The 16,299-nt window shown below is 32.4% G+C and overlaps 1 protein-coding gene across 1 annotated transcript in view; it reads left to right on the forward strand.

The window, feature by feature from the left end:
• LOC134684940 (uncharacterized) overlaps positions 1-16,299 on the forward strand; it is a 43,385-nt gene that overhangs the window by 24,038 nt on the left and 3,048 nt on the right. The window contains exon 9 of the mRNA XM_063544259.1: positions 13,146-13,697. Within this exon, the coding sequence (XP_063400329.1) occupies positions 13,146-13,697 (552 nt within the window). The remainder of the gene's footprint in view (positions 1-13,145; positions 13,698-16,299) is intronic.

Below are 16,299 nucleotides of genomic sequence, written 5' to 3' on the forward strand. Positions count from 1 at the left end.
TTTTTGACTACAATTTCACAGTCCACTGAACATAGAAAATGATAGTGCGAGTTTCAGGTTAAAGTTTTTGGTGAAGGTAGTTTTTGATGAAGTTGAAGTACACATGTTCCCTATGATATAATATTTCTAAATATGAAAGTGCGAGTGGGGCATCCATGTACTATGGACACATTCTTGTTTGAAACTGATATACATGCTCATTACCACAAAATTAACAACAATTTGAATTTTGGTGGCATCCCTTTTAACGTTCTTGAGTTATGTACCTTTATAACATTATATGCAAACAGGGCATCATATGTGTCCATGGACACATTCTCAATCTATTTTAAAAGATATAAGATGACCCGGCCCTTTAACAGTGCACAGTTTTTAACGCATTTTTCTAACGACAAGCGCCTTGGAAACGATCGCTTTGAGGGGTCTTCTCAAAAAATAGTTTTTACGACCTTGAAACGTGGATGTGTCTGAAAGCACCCTTTTCCGATGTCAACAAGCAATGCAAAACTTTCCATGTAAAAATGGAAATACGGTCAGAAATACAGAGTGGTTTGCTGATTTTTCACATAAAATTTTAAATATAAGTCTAGAAATATACATGATATAAGAATAAAGCATAACAATAAAAAAATAAAAAAAATAAATATTGACATGTTGTTGTACGACTGCCAATGACGCAATGTTAACCCGTAAACAAACTGTTAGGGAGAGGACTGCAATGTTAACAACTGCATGTCAAAAACAAGTTAAACCCATATATAGTATGCTATGAAGGTGTCGGAGTTCATCAGCACGCTATCTGTTTTGCGTATTACTACATTTTGTCACTGTTAAAAAATTCTTTTTATTTTAACATGAAATATTTTCATTTACAAGTATTGTCAGGATTTTATTCCGAATATATGTGAAATATTTTCTTACTGCAAAATTTTGGTAATAGTTAGGTATTTTTTTATACCGTTTTTGAACATAACAATTTTCAAGTAAAGACTAAATACTTGACAGTCACATCTAACATTTTAATTTACAGATGTATATACTCTATCAAATCATGGGCACGAAACAGCACTTTAAAACAACCACTGTCCTCTAACTGGAAATTTTGTTGTTGTATTTGTTACCGTAAAGAGGATTTAAAACATTTTTTTTCATATCATAATTCCATGATCTCCGGAACTTAACATAAAACCTAGGGGCCATTGTTTTCTACTTATGATATTATTTTTTACTTGTTTTGATATTTTATGTTTTATCTATCAATGTGCCAAGCGAGTTCACATTTAAAAAGAGGAAATATCAGCGTAAAAACGTTAACAATTGAATATTAAGAATGTGTTATAACAATAGACTACCGGCACTTGAGCAATACATTTCACTAGCAACACTAGATCTACAATTAAGACATATATAGAAAATCTTCCGATGACTCCTTATTGGAATTATTGCATTTTAAGGTGGCTCGGGTGTCTTCCTCCATCTTGAATTTTGAAGTAGCAGATAACAATTGGTCTAGATCTTTTCTGAAAGTTGTATGTAATTCATGTGTAAGACTTTTAATGTTGATGTAGAAAATTATCATATTTATTTTATGGACACCATCATGAATTGGTTGATCTATACTATGTGTCTGTGTCTAAACTAACTAATGACATTTTTACCACGTCTTAGATTGTGGTTTAATTTCTATGTCGTCTGTCTGCTTAATATTGAAAGTGACCTATTCCTTAATGTGAATGTTATACTGAGTGTGAATTTGCATTGCTATACGAAGTGTCTCGGTATTTGTACATCCAACATTCATGTATTTGTTTTTGATGAGTCTGATATGGTTTCGATTGGATAATGTGTTAGTCCAAAAAAATATAAAATTGCCTTTCAATACCATCATTGTTATGAAAATTGTTTGGACTGGTATTGTAAAAATAATTGTATAAAATTCGGGATTGCATGTTCCTTACATAAGTGCGATGTCCTGTGGTGTCTGTTGTTGATAGAAGATGCTCGTTGTTTTGCGGTTTGGATGTTGTGTGGACTATTATATTATTTGTTCGTGCGTTTCTCTGTGATGAGTGTTTTTGCGTGTGTTTGTGCTGTATTTCTGTCACAAATTGTTGTCATTTGAGCGATATTTTTAACATTGTCATATAAGCGGGAGGTTTGGCTAACCAGTACATAACCAGTGGTTCAACCCACCATTTTGTTCTTAAAAAGTCATGTACCAAGTCAGGAAAATGGCAGTTGTTATCAAATAGTTCGTGTCTATGTATATTGGCGTTTGTTTTTGTTGCACTTCATTATTCCTGTTGTTCCTTTGTTGTCCTCTTAAAGTTGATGTGTTCCCTCAGTTTTAGTATGTAACCCAGATTTGTTTTCTCTCAATCGATTAATGACTTTTGAACACAGGTATTCTACTGTTGCCTTTATTTACTTTTCTTGAGTTTATTTGTCCATTTATATCATTGTATGCAAGCGGGGGCATCATATTAGTCCCTTTTACACATTCCCTATATATTAATAGAACTTCACTTGATCTCTGATGGATAGGTCTCATGTTTTTGACCCGTTGTTTATAATGTCATCAGTCCATTAGTCCGTCTGTCCTTCCTGTTCTTGTCATCGCATAACTTCTCTGAAACCATACAACGTACATAATTTATAAAACTTTGTAGATAAAAACTAAATATATACTACTGCAACAGTTTGTCAGTGCAACTCCTCTGAAACAACACAGCAGAATTTTTTGAAACTTTGTAGTTAATGGGGACATAATATGTAGATGTACATATCCACAACAAATAACATTATCAAATGACGTTTGTTTGAGTTATCTGTTTTTAAACTTAGAAATCTAATGAGATTGTGTTTGCCAGTGACAAAATGAAGGCATGGGGTATGAAAGCGTGCTCACAACGGTTCCTTACTTTTTATATGTATGACAACTATGACAGAATTTCTCAGAATCAAGAAATAGCACACGGAACTTTTTTTTTCATTTTCTGTTTTTTTCTTAAATGGATTAAGTTTTTTAAACAATAGTTCCATAACAACAACAGCTGCAAGCGGGAAACATAGTTCTGTGGAACTCCTTAAACACTTTGGTTTTTTAGTGGTTTTTATACGACCGCAAACATTTTTTTTGGGATTGATTTTGGGGGTTATTGTACCAACAGTGTAGGAATTAGGGACCAAAAAGGGGTCAAAAACAAGCATTTTTTGCAGTTTAAGGACAATAACTTGTGTGTAAGTGTATGGATCTCTGACATTGTACCACAAGGCTGATGCATCCATCTTTACTGCTGAAGCAGAAGCAATAATTTTGGCCTTGAAATTTATTGCTTCTTCAGATAAATCCAAATTTATTATATGTTCGGATTCACTTTCATGCTTACAAGCTATACGAAATACTAAAATTAAAAACCCAACAATTCTCAAAATTTTATATGTAATGAGGAATTTAAAAATTCTTCTGAAAGAAATAATATTTCTATGGGTTCCGAGTCATGTTGGAATCCTTGGAAACACAGCTGTAGACCTTGAGGCAAAGAATGCCCTGGGTGACCCTCTATCTAACTGAGATATACCATATACTGATTTTAAATCTTATATAAGAGAATATGTTTTTAATATATTGAAAAATAAATGTAGTAAAAAAGATGATAATAAATTGCATGAAATTAAACCTAATTTAGGCAAACCTTTCAATAATATTATGTGCAGAAAAGATCAGTGTGTTATTACTAGATGTTGTATTGGTCATATTAGAATAACACACGAGTATCTTTTAAAAAATGAAGATGAACCACAATGTGTACCTTGCAACTGCAAGTATACTATTAAACATGTTTTAATAAATTGTATTGACTTTGCTGATATTCGTAAGAAGCATTTCAATGTCAATAATATGTATGATTTATTCAAAAATGTTCCATTTACAAATATTGTTGCTTTATTAAAAGAAATTGGAATTTATTATAGAATTTAAGAATGTTATTATATTTAAATCGATTTTAATTTTTATCACGTTATTATACTGTTGATTTTTATTTGTATATAATCAATTTGCTTTAGTCGAGAATTTTAGTACATTAAAGGACTTTTTGTCTAATTTTAAAAATATGCTTTAAATTGTAAAAATTATTCCAATTAGCTCTCGCCGCGATATAGCCTTTTATTGCTATATGCGGCGTAAAGCAACCAACAATCAATCAATCAATTATACCACAAGGTTCCATATCACAAAGGGAAGGCTGGGATTGAGTTTGGGGATAATTGCCTCAAACATGCAGGAATTAGGGGCAAAAAAGGGGCCAAAAACAAACATTTTTCTAGTTGCCAAACAATCACTTGTGTTTAAGTGTATGGATCTCACTAAAATTGTACTACAAGGTTCCATACTACAAAGGGAAGGCTAAGATTGAGTTTGGGGGTAATTGCTCCAAGGGGGGAGGGTAATTTTCATTTTTGTCGAGCCTTCGACTTTAGTCGAAAAAGCGAGACTAAGCGATCCTACTTTCCGTTGGCGGCGTCCATAAATATTCACTCTGTGGTTAAAGTTTTTGAAATTTTAATAACTTTCTGAAACTATACTGGATTTCTACCAAACTTGGTCAGAAGCTTGTTTATGATCATAAGATAGTATCCAGAAGTAAATTTTGTAAAAATAAAATTCTATTTTTTCTGTATTTTACTTATAAATGGACTTAGTTTTTTTCTGCGGGGAAACATTACATTCACTCTGAGGTTAAAGTTTTTATACGACCGCAAATTTTGAAAAAATTTTCGTCGTATATTGCTATCACGTTGGCGTCGTCGTCGTCGTCGTCGTCCGAATACTTTTAGTTTTCGCACTCTAACTTTAGTAAAAGTGAATAGAAATCTATGAAATTTTAACACAAGGTTTATGACCATAAAAGGAAGGCTGGTATTGATTTTGGGAGTTTTGGTCCCAACATTTTAGGAATTAGGGGCCAAAAAGGGCCCAAATAAGCATTTTCTTGGTTTTCGCACTATAACTTTTGTTTAAGTTAATAGAAATCTATGAAATTTTGACACAAGGTTTATGACCACAAAAGAAAGGTTGGGATTGATTTTGGGAGTTTTGGTTTCAACAGTTTAGGAATTAGGGGCCAAAAAGGGACCCAAATAAGCATTTTTCTTGGTTTTCGCACCATAGCGTTAGTATAAGTAAATAGAAATCTTTGAAATTTAAACATAAGGTTTATGACTATAAAAGGAAGGTTGGTATTGATTTTGGGAGTTTTGGTCCCAACAGTTAAGGAAAAAGGGGCCCAAAGGGTCCAAAATTAAACTTTGTTTGATTTCATCAAAATTGAATAATTGGGGTTCTTTAATATGCCGAATCTAACTGTGTATGTAGATTCTTAATTTTTGGTCCCGTTTTCAAATTGGTCTACATTAAGGTCCAAAGGGTCCAAAATTAAACTTAGTTTGATTTTAACAAAAATTGAAACCTTGGGGTTCTTTGATATGCTGAATCTAAAAATGTACTTAGATTTTTGATTATTGGCCCAGTTTTCAAGTTGGCCCAAATCGAGGTCCAAAATTAAACATTGTTTGATTTCATCAAAAATTGAATAATTGGGGTTCTTTGATATGCCAAATCTAACTGTGTATGTAGATTCTTCATTTTTGGCCCAGTTTTAAAATTGGTCTAAATTAAAGTGCAAAGGGTCCAAAATTAAACTAAGTTTGATTTTAACAAAAATTAAATTCTTGGGCCTCTTTGATATGCTGAATCTAAACATGTACTTAGATTTTTGATTATGGGCCCAGTTTTCAAGTTGGTCCAAATCAGGATCTAAAATTATTATATTAAGTATTGTGCAATAGCAAGTCTTTTCAATTGCACAGTATTGTGCAATGGCAAGAAATATCTAATTTCACAATATTGTGAAATAGCAAATTTTTTTTAATTAAGAGTTATCTTTCTTTGTCCAGTATAGTAAGCAAGAAATATCTGCAAGATTTTTTTTTAATTGGAGTTATCTTTCTTTGTCCAGAATCAACTTAAATCTTTGTTATATACAATATACAATGTATATTCACTTTTTACTACCAACTGGTAAATTTAAATAATCTTTACCATTCAGTGATAACAAGCAGTTTTTTTACATCTTAATATTTTATGATGTATTTAAATGAGTAGTAATTGTTGCAAACTCCATTAGAATATTTTAATTGAAATTAGTTTTGGAATAAGGGAAAGGGGGATGTGAATAAAAAATTTGGTTCAATTTTTCTCATTTGAAATTTCATAAATAAAAAGAAAATTTCTTCAAACATTTTTTTGAGAGGATTAATATTCAACAGCATAGTGAATTGCTCTAAGAGAAAACAAAAATTTTAGGTTCATTTGAATACATTCATTCTGTGTCAGAAACCTATGCTGTGTCAACTATTTAATCACAATCCAAATTTAGAGTGGAATCCAGCTTGAATGTTGTGTCCATACTTGCCCCAACCGTTCAGGGTTCAACCTCTGCGGTCGTATAAAGCTACGCCCTGCGGAGCATCTGGTTAGAATTTTAATAACTTTCTTAAACTATCCTTGGTTTGTTCCAAACTTGGACAGAAACTTGTTTATGATCATAAGATAGTATCCAGAAGTAAATTTTGTAAACAAATAAATCCATTTTTTCTGTATTTTACTTTTAAATGGACTTAGTTTTTCTGCGGGAAACATAACATTCACTCTGTGGTAAAAGTTTTTAAAATTTTAATAACTTTCTTAAACTATCCTGGGTTTGTACTAAACTTGGACAAAAGCTTATTTATGATCATTAGATAGTATCCAGAAGTAAGTTTTGTAAAAAGACAACTCCATTTTTTCGAAAATGACGCAGTCATTGTTCCATAACTGCCGACCTGATTTCTCTGCCTACCGCGCTTGGTTTCGTATTTACTAATTTCAATACAAACTGGAATGTGCTTGTGTTATCATTATGCATGAGCATTGTGTAGTAATCAGCCAGGAACCAGTTTACAAACTAGCTGGTTTCTGTTTGTATTCCACTACAGTCGAACAAAGTGTTGTAGTTTGACAGGAACCAGTCCAGAATTTTGTAAACTACAAAACGTAATCGGTTATTATCATTCCGTTTTGTTGTTTCATACCGACTTATATGGTTTGAATAAGCTTAAGACCCTTCAAACATTAATGTGATAGGTATATTAAAGACTGTTTTACAAAAGGACGAAACTGTTTTGCTTTAAAAGTCGTACTAAAGTGATATATGTTATGTACGGATTTCCACTCTCACCGGTTAATTTCTTCTTTTACACGTGCTTTTGAAACTTCCTGTTTAAACATCGCAAGTTTTAAAATTGTTTTTTGAGATAATTAAACTTATTTTAACAATCACGAAGCGTTCGGGAATCATTTCAAGCAGTTTCTTCTTCTCTTTGATGATGGAAAATAGGTTTTTTCAAGAAAATACCACAAACGATCGCAGAGGAATTGAAACGTACAAGTCAAGTCGGCACCTGGTTAAATTGGCATCTAGTCAAATCGGCACCTATTTGACGTCAATTCGGCTTCCAATAATATTTATTATAATATTTTCTATTCAATTAATTAATAACTGTTACCAAGTACATAGTGAATATTAGGTTAACAACGAAACCAAAGTGAATATGTTGTTGTGTATAAAAGTAAACAACGAAGCTATTGTTTTAACCATTAGACAATTATTAAAATTAAATGGAAAACTATGAGTCCCTTTCAATAAATCAAACTTTCATGCCAAATAATTAGCAAATTTAAGGTTTTTCAGTAATGTTTAAACAGCATTTAACAAACAATCCTGTAAAAGACTCGACTGGTTAAATAATGCATAAAAATATCCAATATCTCATGTATTAGTCCAAATAATAATGACGTCTGACAAGGCTATTTTATTTTTTTCTTGGACGCCTTCCTAAGACGTTCGCCTTCCTAAGACGTTCGTAGGAAGGCTTCCTAAGAAGGCGTCTCAGAAAAAAATTAACATAGCCTTGTGGTCATAGGAAGGTGTCCCAGAATAAAATTTAAAAAGCCTTGCCAGACGTAATAATTATTTGGACTACTCATATATATCATTAAAAATACACCAAAAAATTCATGTAGTTGAGAAAAATACATACATACAAAATGTACATGAACATCCAAAAAAGTGAAAGTTAGTATTAACTCTTTTTGCTTTAAAAATTTACAACTGCATTTAAGTATTGAATGCTTTTTTTTTGTAAATTCATTGAGGTGTAAAAGCGTTGACCAAAGTACTTTTTGTATGAAGCGCGTAAGCGTAAGCGCTTCATTCTAAAAATGTGCACACGGTCAACACTTTGGCAACCCTGTGAGGTTACAAAAAGAAACATTCAATACTTATAATTACTTTTTTTTAGCTAGGATCATGAAAACACGAATTTTATAACTTTTTTATTCAATTCATCTGTGCACTTTATTGTGGGACCACGTGTTATCATGAATGAAAAGTTTTATTGAGTGATGCAATTGCTTGAGGAATAACATGTGATGTGCAGTTAGCCAATCAGAATAAAGTATTATAATGAAACATATATCAAATGTTATTATAACAAAATACATTACGTTGTAAGAGTTATCTCCCCAAACACTGTTTTTCTTGTGGCCACCTCTCCTTCGTAACTGTAAAAGATTTTACCAAATTGCTCGTTACATATTTAGGATAAGAATATTCGTTTGAACCATAGCTCTATGGGGACTCCATATGAGAGTTATTCCCCCTTTTTCATTTGATTCATGCGATATGCATTTTCAACTGGTAAACCATAACTGATAGAGACCTAGGGTCTTCATGAGGTCATTGGTACTAAAAATGAAAATGAGGTCAATGTCAAAGGTCAAGGTCATATAAATTTTGATTTTGGCTTATTTTCACTTCTTTCCAAATACTGTATGACATTTTGACAAATAATTTTTCATAAATTATTAGTTGCGACATGTCCTTACTTGTATATTTTGGTTGAAAGGCTGTGCATACAATAAAAGGGAGTTTTTGTCCATCTTACATTTAAAATTACGCGTCAAGTGGTAGTACTCATTAACCAAACATATTAAAGACCTAGGATATTTTGATTCAAGGTCCATGGTTTGTGACCTTGAAATTGAGGTCAAGGTCAGAGGTTAATAGGACGTCATAAAGCCATAGGAACTGACATTTTAAACTGATTTTTCATATTTCAATATAAAAATAGATCTTTTCTAGTGGAAAGACTTCAATTGTTCTCTGACCAATTTGTTTTTAATTTACTTCATATTTTGTGGGAGAAGGGGGTTCAGACTATGTGGTATCAGGTCTGTTTGCACCCAATACACTTTAGCACCTCGCACGTTCACACCCAAGGTCCATTCGCACTCTACTCATTCGCGCCCAATTTTAATTCAAATTCAAGTTGAATAATTGGAAAATCATGATTGTTGTTTTAAATTGCTTTGGTGTAAATTCTGAATGTATTTATAGCTTGGTATGAGTAAAACATTGAAGATTTTAAAGGAAAAACACAAAAGATAATTGTTTTTAAGCCCTTTGATCTGAAACAACGAAACAATAAAATATAGGAACCAAAATATAGCAATCCACTATTATAACCAAAACATGATAAAATTTATTCAACACACAGAAAAATGAATAGTCAGAATCTCACTTCATTATGAAAGAGGTCAATGAAACAAAGTATAGCAATACACTAACCAAAACATGATTAAGAGTTATTCAACGCTAAATAAAACGTTGACAAAATACCACTTTATTTAGAAAGGATTATTATTATCTTTAACAATACGCTATCCAAAACATGATTAAGATTTATTCAACACAAAAAAAAATGCTGTCTCAATTTATTTCGAGACAATGACAACAATTATACTTATAAGAAAACACTTGCTTACAGAGTTATTAAACACAAAACCAATTAAGATTAGTTGCGAACATGTAGGGTGTGAAAGTGAAAGGGGGCGAACATGAGTTGGCGCAAACGTGAATGGGCGCGAACGGACCCGGATTCAGCCTATGTACCAGTGAGAAATATAGAAGCCTTTCTACGGTATTTATTTGTACAATTCAGGTAGTCTTGACCTATTCATTTGTCTTAAAAAAAAAACCAGCCAGTTGGCACCTTCACTTCACACACACACATATACGAATATCAATTATATGCTTACGAGACATGTTGCATTGTTAAACTAATTACGGTATGTGAAAATCAAGACTTGCATAAAAACTATCCCAATATTAGAGACAGTGGCGTCATTTTTCTTCATAGCTTTCAGCTCTTTGATTCTGTATTTTACTTTTAAATGGACTTAGATTTTCTTCCAGTGAACATTACATACAGTCTGCAGTTAAAGTTTTCAAAACATTTATTAGATTCATTAATTATTCTAGATTTTTACCAAACTTGGACAGAAGCTTCTTACAATCATAAGATAGTATCAAGAGGAATATTTTTATTGATTTTTTTCCTCATTTTTGTTTAGCCTGTAATTTACAGCAAAAGTAGGCGAGACACTGGGTTCCGCGGAACCCTTACATATTTTTTTAAAGGGGTTCATATTTCATGTATTTATTTTTATCAAAATTTTTCGAATTTCAAATTATTGACAAGTTTGAAGAACACAGTATCATGAGTATTGCGCAATAGATTTTTAAGATCTTTGACCACATTTATTTTGTGTCAGAAACCTACATTATGTCAAAAATTTGATCACAATCCAAATTCAGACAGTATCAAGCTTGAATATTGTGTCCAAAAATGCCCCCAACTGTTCAGGGTTCGACCTCTGCGGTCATACTAAGCTGCGCTCAGCAGCTTAGTATTATATTATTTTTGGTAGGGGAAGGTTTTTTTTATTGTAATTTTTGTTTTAGAAATATGTATAAGTTATGTAAATGCAATTTAAGAAATATGCATGCAAGCCATCGATTTGTTGTACATTTTGGCATGGCCTGAGCTGTTGAAGATTGAAATTGAAATTTTATACAAAGTGTTAGCCTTATTTTCAAGACTGTCAACATCAAATCAATCAGGGTTAGTAAAGCAGCCGAAACATTTTAGCATTTTTACACGACCGCAAATTTTGAAAAAATTTTCGTCGTATATTGCTATCACGTTGGCGTCGTCGTCGTCGTCGTCGTCGTCGTCCGAATACTTTTAGTTTTCGCACCCTTACTTTAGTAAAAGTGAATAGAAATCTATGAAATTTTAACACAAGGTTTATGACCATAAAAGGAAGGCTGGTATTGATTTTGGGAGTTTTGGTCCCAATATTTTAGGAATTAGGGGCCAAAAAGGGCCCAAATAAGCAATTTCTTGGTTTTCGCACTATAACTTTAGTTTAAGTTAATAGAAATCTATGAAATTTTGACACAAGGTTTATGACCACAAAAGAAAGGTTGGGATTGATTTTGGGAGTTTTGGTTTCAACAGTTTAGGAATTAGGGGCCAAAAAAGGGCCCAAATAAGCATTGTTCTTGGTTTTCGCACAATAACTTTAGTTAAAGTAAATAGAAATCAATGAAATTTAAACACAATGTTTATGGCCACAAAAGGAAGGTTGGTATTGATTTTGGGAGTTTTGGTCCCAACAGTTAAGGAAAAAGGGGCCCAAAGGGTCCAAAATTAAACTTTGTTTGATTTCATCAAAATTGAATAATTGGGGTTCTTTAATATGCCGAATCTAACTGTGTATGTAGGTTCTTAATTTTTGGTCCCGTTTTCAAATTGGTCTACATTAAGGTCCAAAGGGTCCAAAATTAAACTTAGTTTGATTTTAACAAAAATTGAAACCTTGGGGTTCTTTGATATGCTGAATCTAAAAATGTACTTAGATTTTTGATTATTGGCCCAGTTTTCAAGTTGGCCCAAATCGAGGTCCAAAATTAATCATTGTTTGATTTCATCAAAAATTGAATAATTGGGGTTCTTTGATATGCCAAATCTAACTGTGTATGTAGATTCTTAATTTTTGGTCCAGTTTTAAAATTGGTCTAAATTAAAGTGCAAAGGGTCCAAAATTAAACTAAGTTTGATTTTAACAAAAATTAAATTCTTGGGCCTCTTTGATATGCTGAATCTAAACATGTACTTATATTTTTGATTATGGGCCCAGTTTTCAAGTTGGTCCAAATCAGGATCTAAAATTATTATATTAAGTATTGTGCAATAGCAAGTCTTTTCAATTGCACAGTATTGTGCAATGGCAAGAAATATCTAATTTCACAATATTGTGAAATTGCAAATTTTTTTTTAATTAAGAGTTATCTTTCTTTGTCCAGTATAGTAAGCAAGAAATATCTGCAAGAATTTTTTTTAATTGGAGTTATCTTTCTTTGTCCAGAATCAACTTAAATCTTTGTTATATACAATATACAATGTATATTCACTTTTTACTACCAACTGATAAATTTAAATAATCTTTACCATTCAGTGATAACAAGCAGTTTTTTTACATCTTAATATTTTATGATGTATTTAAATGAGTAGTAATTGTTGCAAACTCCATTAGAATATTTTAATTGAAATTAGTTTTGGAATAAGGGAAAGGGGGATGTGATTAAAAAATTGGGTTCAATTTTTCTCATTTGAAATTTCATAAATAAAAGAAAATTTCTTCAAACATTTTTTTGAGAGGATTAATATTCAACAGCATAGTGAATTGCTCTAAGAGAAAACAAAAATTTTAAGTTCATTTGAATACATTCATTCTGTGTCAGAAACCTATGCTGTGTCAACTATTTAATCACAATCCAAATTTAGAGCGGAATCCAGCTTGAATGTTGTGTCCATACTTGCCCCAACTGTTCAGGGTTCAACCTCTGCGGTCGTATAAAGCTACGCCCTGCGGAGCATCTGGTTATTCTTGTTTTTAATTATCATTTTAACTCAGTGAAATTGAAAAAGTGTATTGCGCATAGGTTATCATACATGTGGATTTATGTGGAGGTAAATTGTGACAGTCAATAACATCTGCGGTAGGTATATTTATATGTATAGAATTTTATTACCCTCTTATGTACAAAGCGAAAAAAGCACTTCATATAAAAATTAGCATTTATATTTATCTTTTTATACTTCTATAAAGTGGTGTGGGGTTTTTTTTCATACAGAAACTTATAATGCCATGGATGTGGTATACAATAAGGTTTTAATGACTTCAACAGAAGAAAAGGATCCTCATCCAATAGAAAAGTTGGACAAACATCAAACATCAGATATTAGTCCTTCTAGAAGTAAAGATGATGACATGGATAATACAGGTGTTCTACAGCAGTCACAAGCTATTGCATTGCCTCTCCCATTAAACACATTAGTTAATCTCACCAACCAATCTCCAGCAGCCCTTAATTTGTCACCTCAGGCGTCCTCTATTGTGCCTCTATCACGACATCAGCTGAAACAGAAAATGAAAGCAAAGATGACTAAAGATGAAATCAGAAGAAAAATGGAAATAGTTCTAAAGAGTGGAAAATACAAGATGAAAGTGGGACGACTTATTTTCTGGGACTTTGGTGGACAGTACGTATATTATACTACACACCAGACCTTCATGACCTACAGAGCTTTGTTTCTGGTTGTATTTGATGGAAGTAAAGGATTACATGAACAGGTTCCAGATGTCTTGTGTTTTCCAGGGCAGCATATGACTCCAACCCCAGCAGGTAATACAGTAAAACTATTCATTATATGATTGACCTATTCAGAAATTTTACTTTTGCCTCATAAATGACTTTTCACATGCAGTCCTATTTGAAACATTCTGATTTGCTTACTTTTATATAATATTGAGATAGATCAGAAAGTATCATTTAGTGATGTACCCATTACGCATTAATATTGATGAATTAAAACCCATCTTACAATTTTAACAGACTTAACGTGTAAAGACCAGATGGATGGATAGATTGTTCTTAACGTCCAATGTTAAAAAATTGCATGTATTAGAAGAGAGAAGATGTTATTAAAGTCAAAATATATTTTATTGGCGAAGTAAGATCATGGCTTCTGTCGGTTACCAACCCACAAACAAAGGGTCTTTGGGCAACCGTAAATCAAATGCAAATAAAATAGATAAATAAAATTCAAAATTCAAATAAAAACTGTAATCATGGTAATGGCAACAGATGTCCAAAATCAACATGTGAAATTTCGTTTGAGGTGAAAATAAAGATTACATGGATTAATGTTCTAAATTAAATAAAAATACAGTGATAAATCAAGTTCATCGGTACTGGTGCAGCCTTTAAAGTCCGACCTAGTGATGAACTCTTCTAAAAGACTGTCATAACATTATTTATCGGTTCACTATGACTGTTAATCCGTTATCACTCGACTGATGTACGTCATAATGTGGTTAATTGTGTTTATAGACTGGTGAAGAGTTGTAAATCCAGAAGCCGTGACAGGATTTATATGTTGAGGTTAAAAACAAGCCGAAATCTGTAAAATAAGACATAAAACAGCAGTATCGAAAAACTAAAAGAGGAGGGATGGGTGGGTTTACATTAATTATGCGTACAATAAGCTCAACAATCTGACCTTAGATATAGGTATTTACTTCCTAGCAGATCGTGCATTCAAAATATTGTGAGGAGTGCTTTAGCTGGTAAAATTGATATGCCGTGTAATCGAATTAAGACATTTGGTTACATTGACCTGTGCATGAACTATCGCAAGTCTTGCCTTTCTCTGATAACGCGATTTAACCGTCAAGCCCTTTAAATCGAATTATTACGGAAACATGTTAATGACTATGATCATAATATAACTCATATTTTTTATGAGACAGCAGGGCTCGACATTACTGTTTGTCTGATTGTCTTGGACATGTCGACATAGTGGTCGGACGAGTAGAATCATCATATTAGTTAAAAATATGAAAAATCCTTGATATAAAACATATAAAACTTTCAAGACTAACAAATTTCTAAAACATGAACTATTTTTTAGCTCACCTAGTCCAAAGGGCCAAGTCAGCTTTTACCATTACTTTGCGTTTCTCGTCCGTCGTCCGTTGTCCGTCGTCGTTAACTTTTACAAAAATCTTCCCCTATGAAACTATTGGGCCAAATTAAACCAAACTTGGCCACAATCATCAATGGGGTATATAGTTTTGAAAATGTATCCGGTGACCCGGCCTACTAACCAAGATGGCGGCCATCGCTTAAAATGTAACATAGAGGTAAAATGCAGTTTTTGGCTTATAACTCAAAAACCAAAGCATTAAGAGCAAATCTGACAGTGGATAATACACTTGATGCTTATGATATGATATTTCTAATTTTAAAGCCAAATTAGACTTTTGACCCCAATTTCACGGTCCATGGAACATGGAAAATGATAGTGCCAGTGTACTTTGGACACATTCTTGTTTAAATTTATTACAAATCTATGACATATTACCGACAAATACTATTTCATTCAGTGAATGATGTTCACCTTAGCTAAGGCCACACCAATTTGATAAATAGTTCTTCGGACATTTACTCTAAAAAAAAAAATGGGGTGAGCGAGCGAATTTTTTTTGTTTTTAAAAATTTTTGAAAATGAGTTTTTGACAGGCGAGTGGTCTGCAAGAGGAGCGAGAGATATCTTTTATTTTAAAAAGTGTTACATGCTAGGTTTATCAAACAGAAAAAGAAGGAAAAACACTGATGTTTTGATGCATAAGGCCTGTTATCCCATTTGAATACATTATTCTGACTCTTATCAAACAACTGTGGACTCTTTCACCTTGCAGCAGGAAATATTTGAAAAAAACCCTGTTAAATGAGACTTAGAAATGGCAATACCAATGACCTTCACCAATGTAAAGAGCACGCAAAACACATGCCAATTATTAAATTGATACTTTCAGTGTGTAACCTTTAAATGAACAGCCTTTTTTGACAATGTTTCAGGTTTTATTAAATTCCACGAAGGGCTGTTCCAAAAATAAATGTATGGGAGAGGAAGGGCACTTTTTATTTGACCCCACCATGCATACATTTTAAATTGGATTTAACATTTAAATGTTCAAGCAATCTTTTTTAAATACCCACCACCCATCAATATTTTAATACAGGTGCCTTCCTTCCCATATAATTAATTTCTGGAAAGGCCCTAAACAAAACATTGGATTTTCTCATGGTTGAAGAATTTTTGGTTAATTGCCTATAATCATGATAATTGCTAACATCTACTTCTTTTGAATATTGGTGGATAGTTGTCTTATTTGCAAATAATCACAAAAATGATCTCCTTATTGTTTTATTAAGAGCTGTG

This window comes from Mytilus trossulus, chromosome 9 (genome assembly GCF_036588685.1).
Source record: "Mytilus trossulus isolate FHL-02 chromosome 9, PNRI_Mtr1.1.1.hap1, whole genome shotgun sequence".
Classification (NCBI taxonomy): Eukaryota; Metazoa; Mollusca; class Bivalvia; order Mytilida; family Mytilidae; genus Mytilus; species Mytilus trossulus.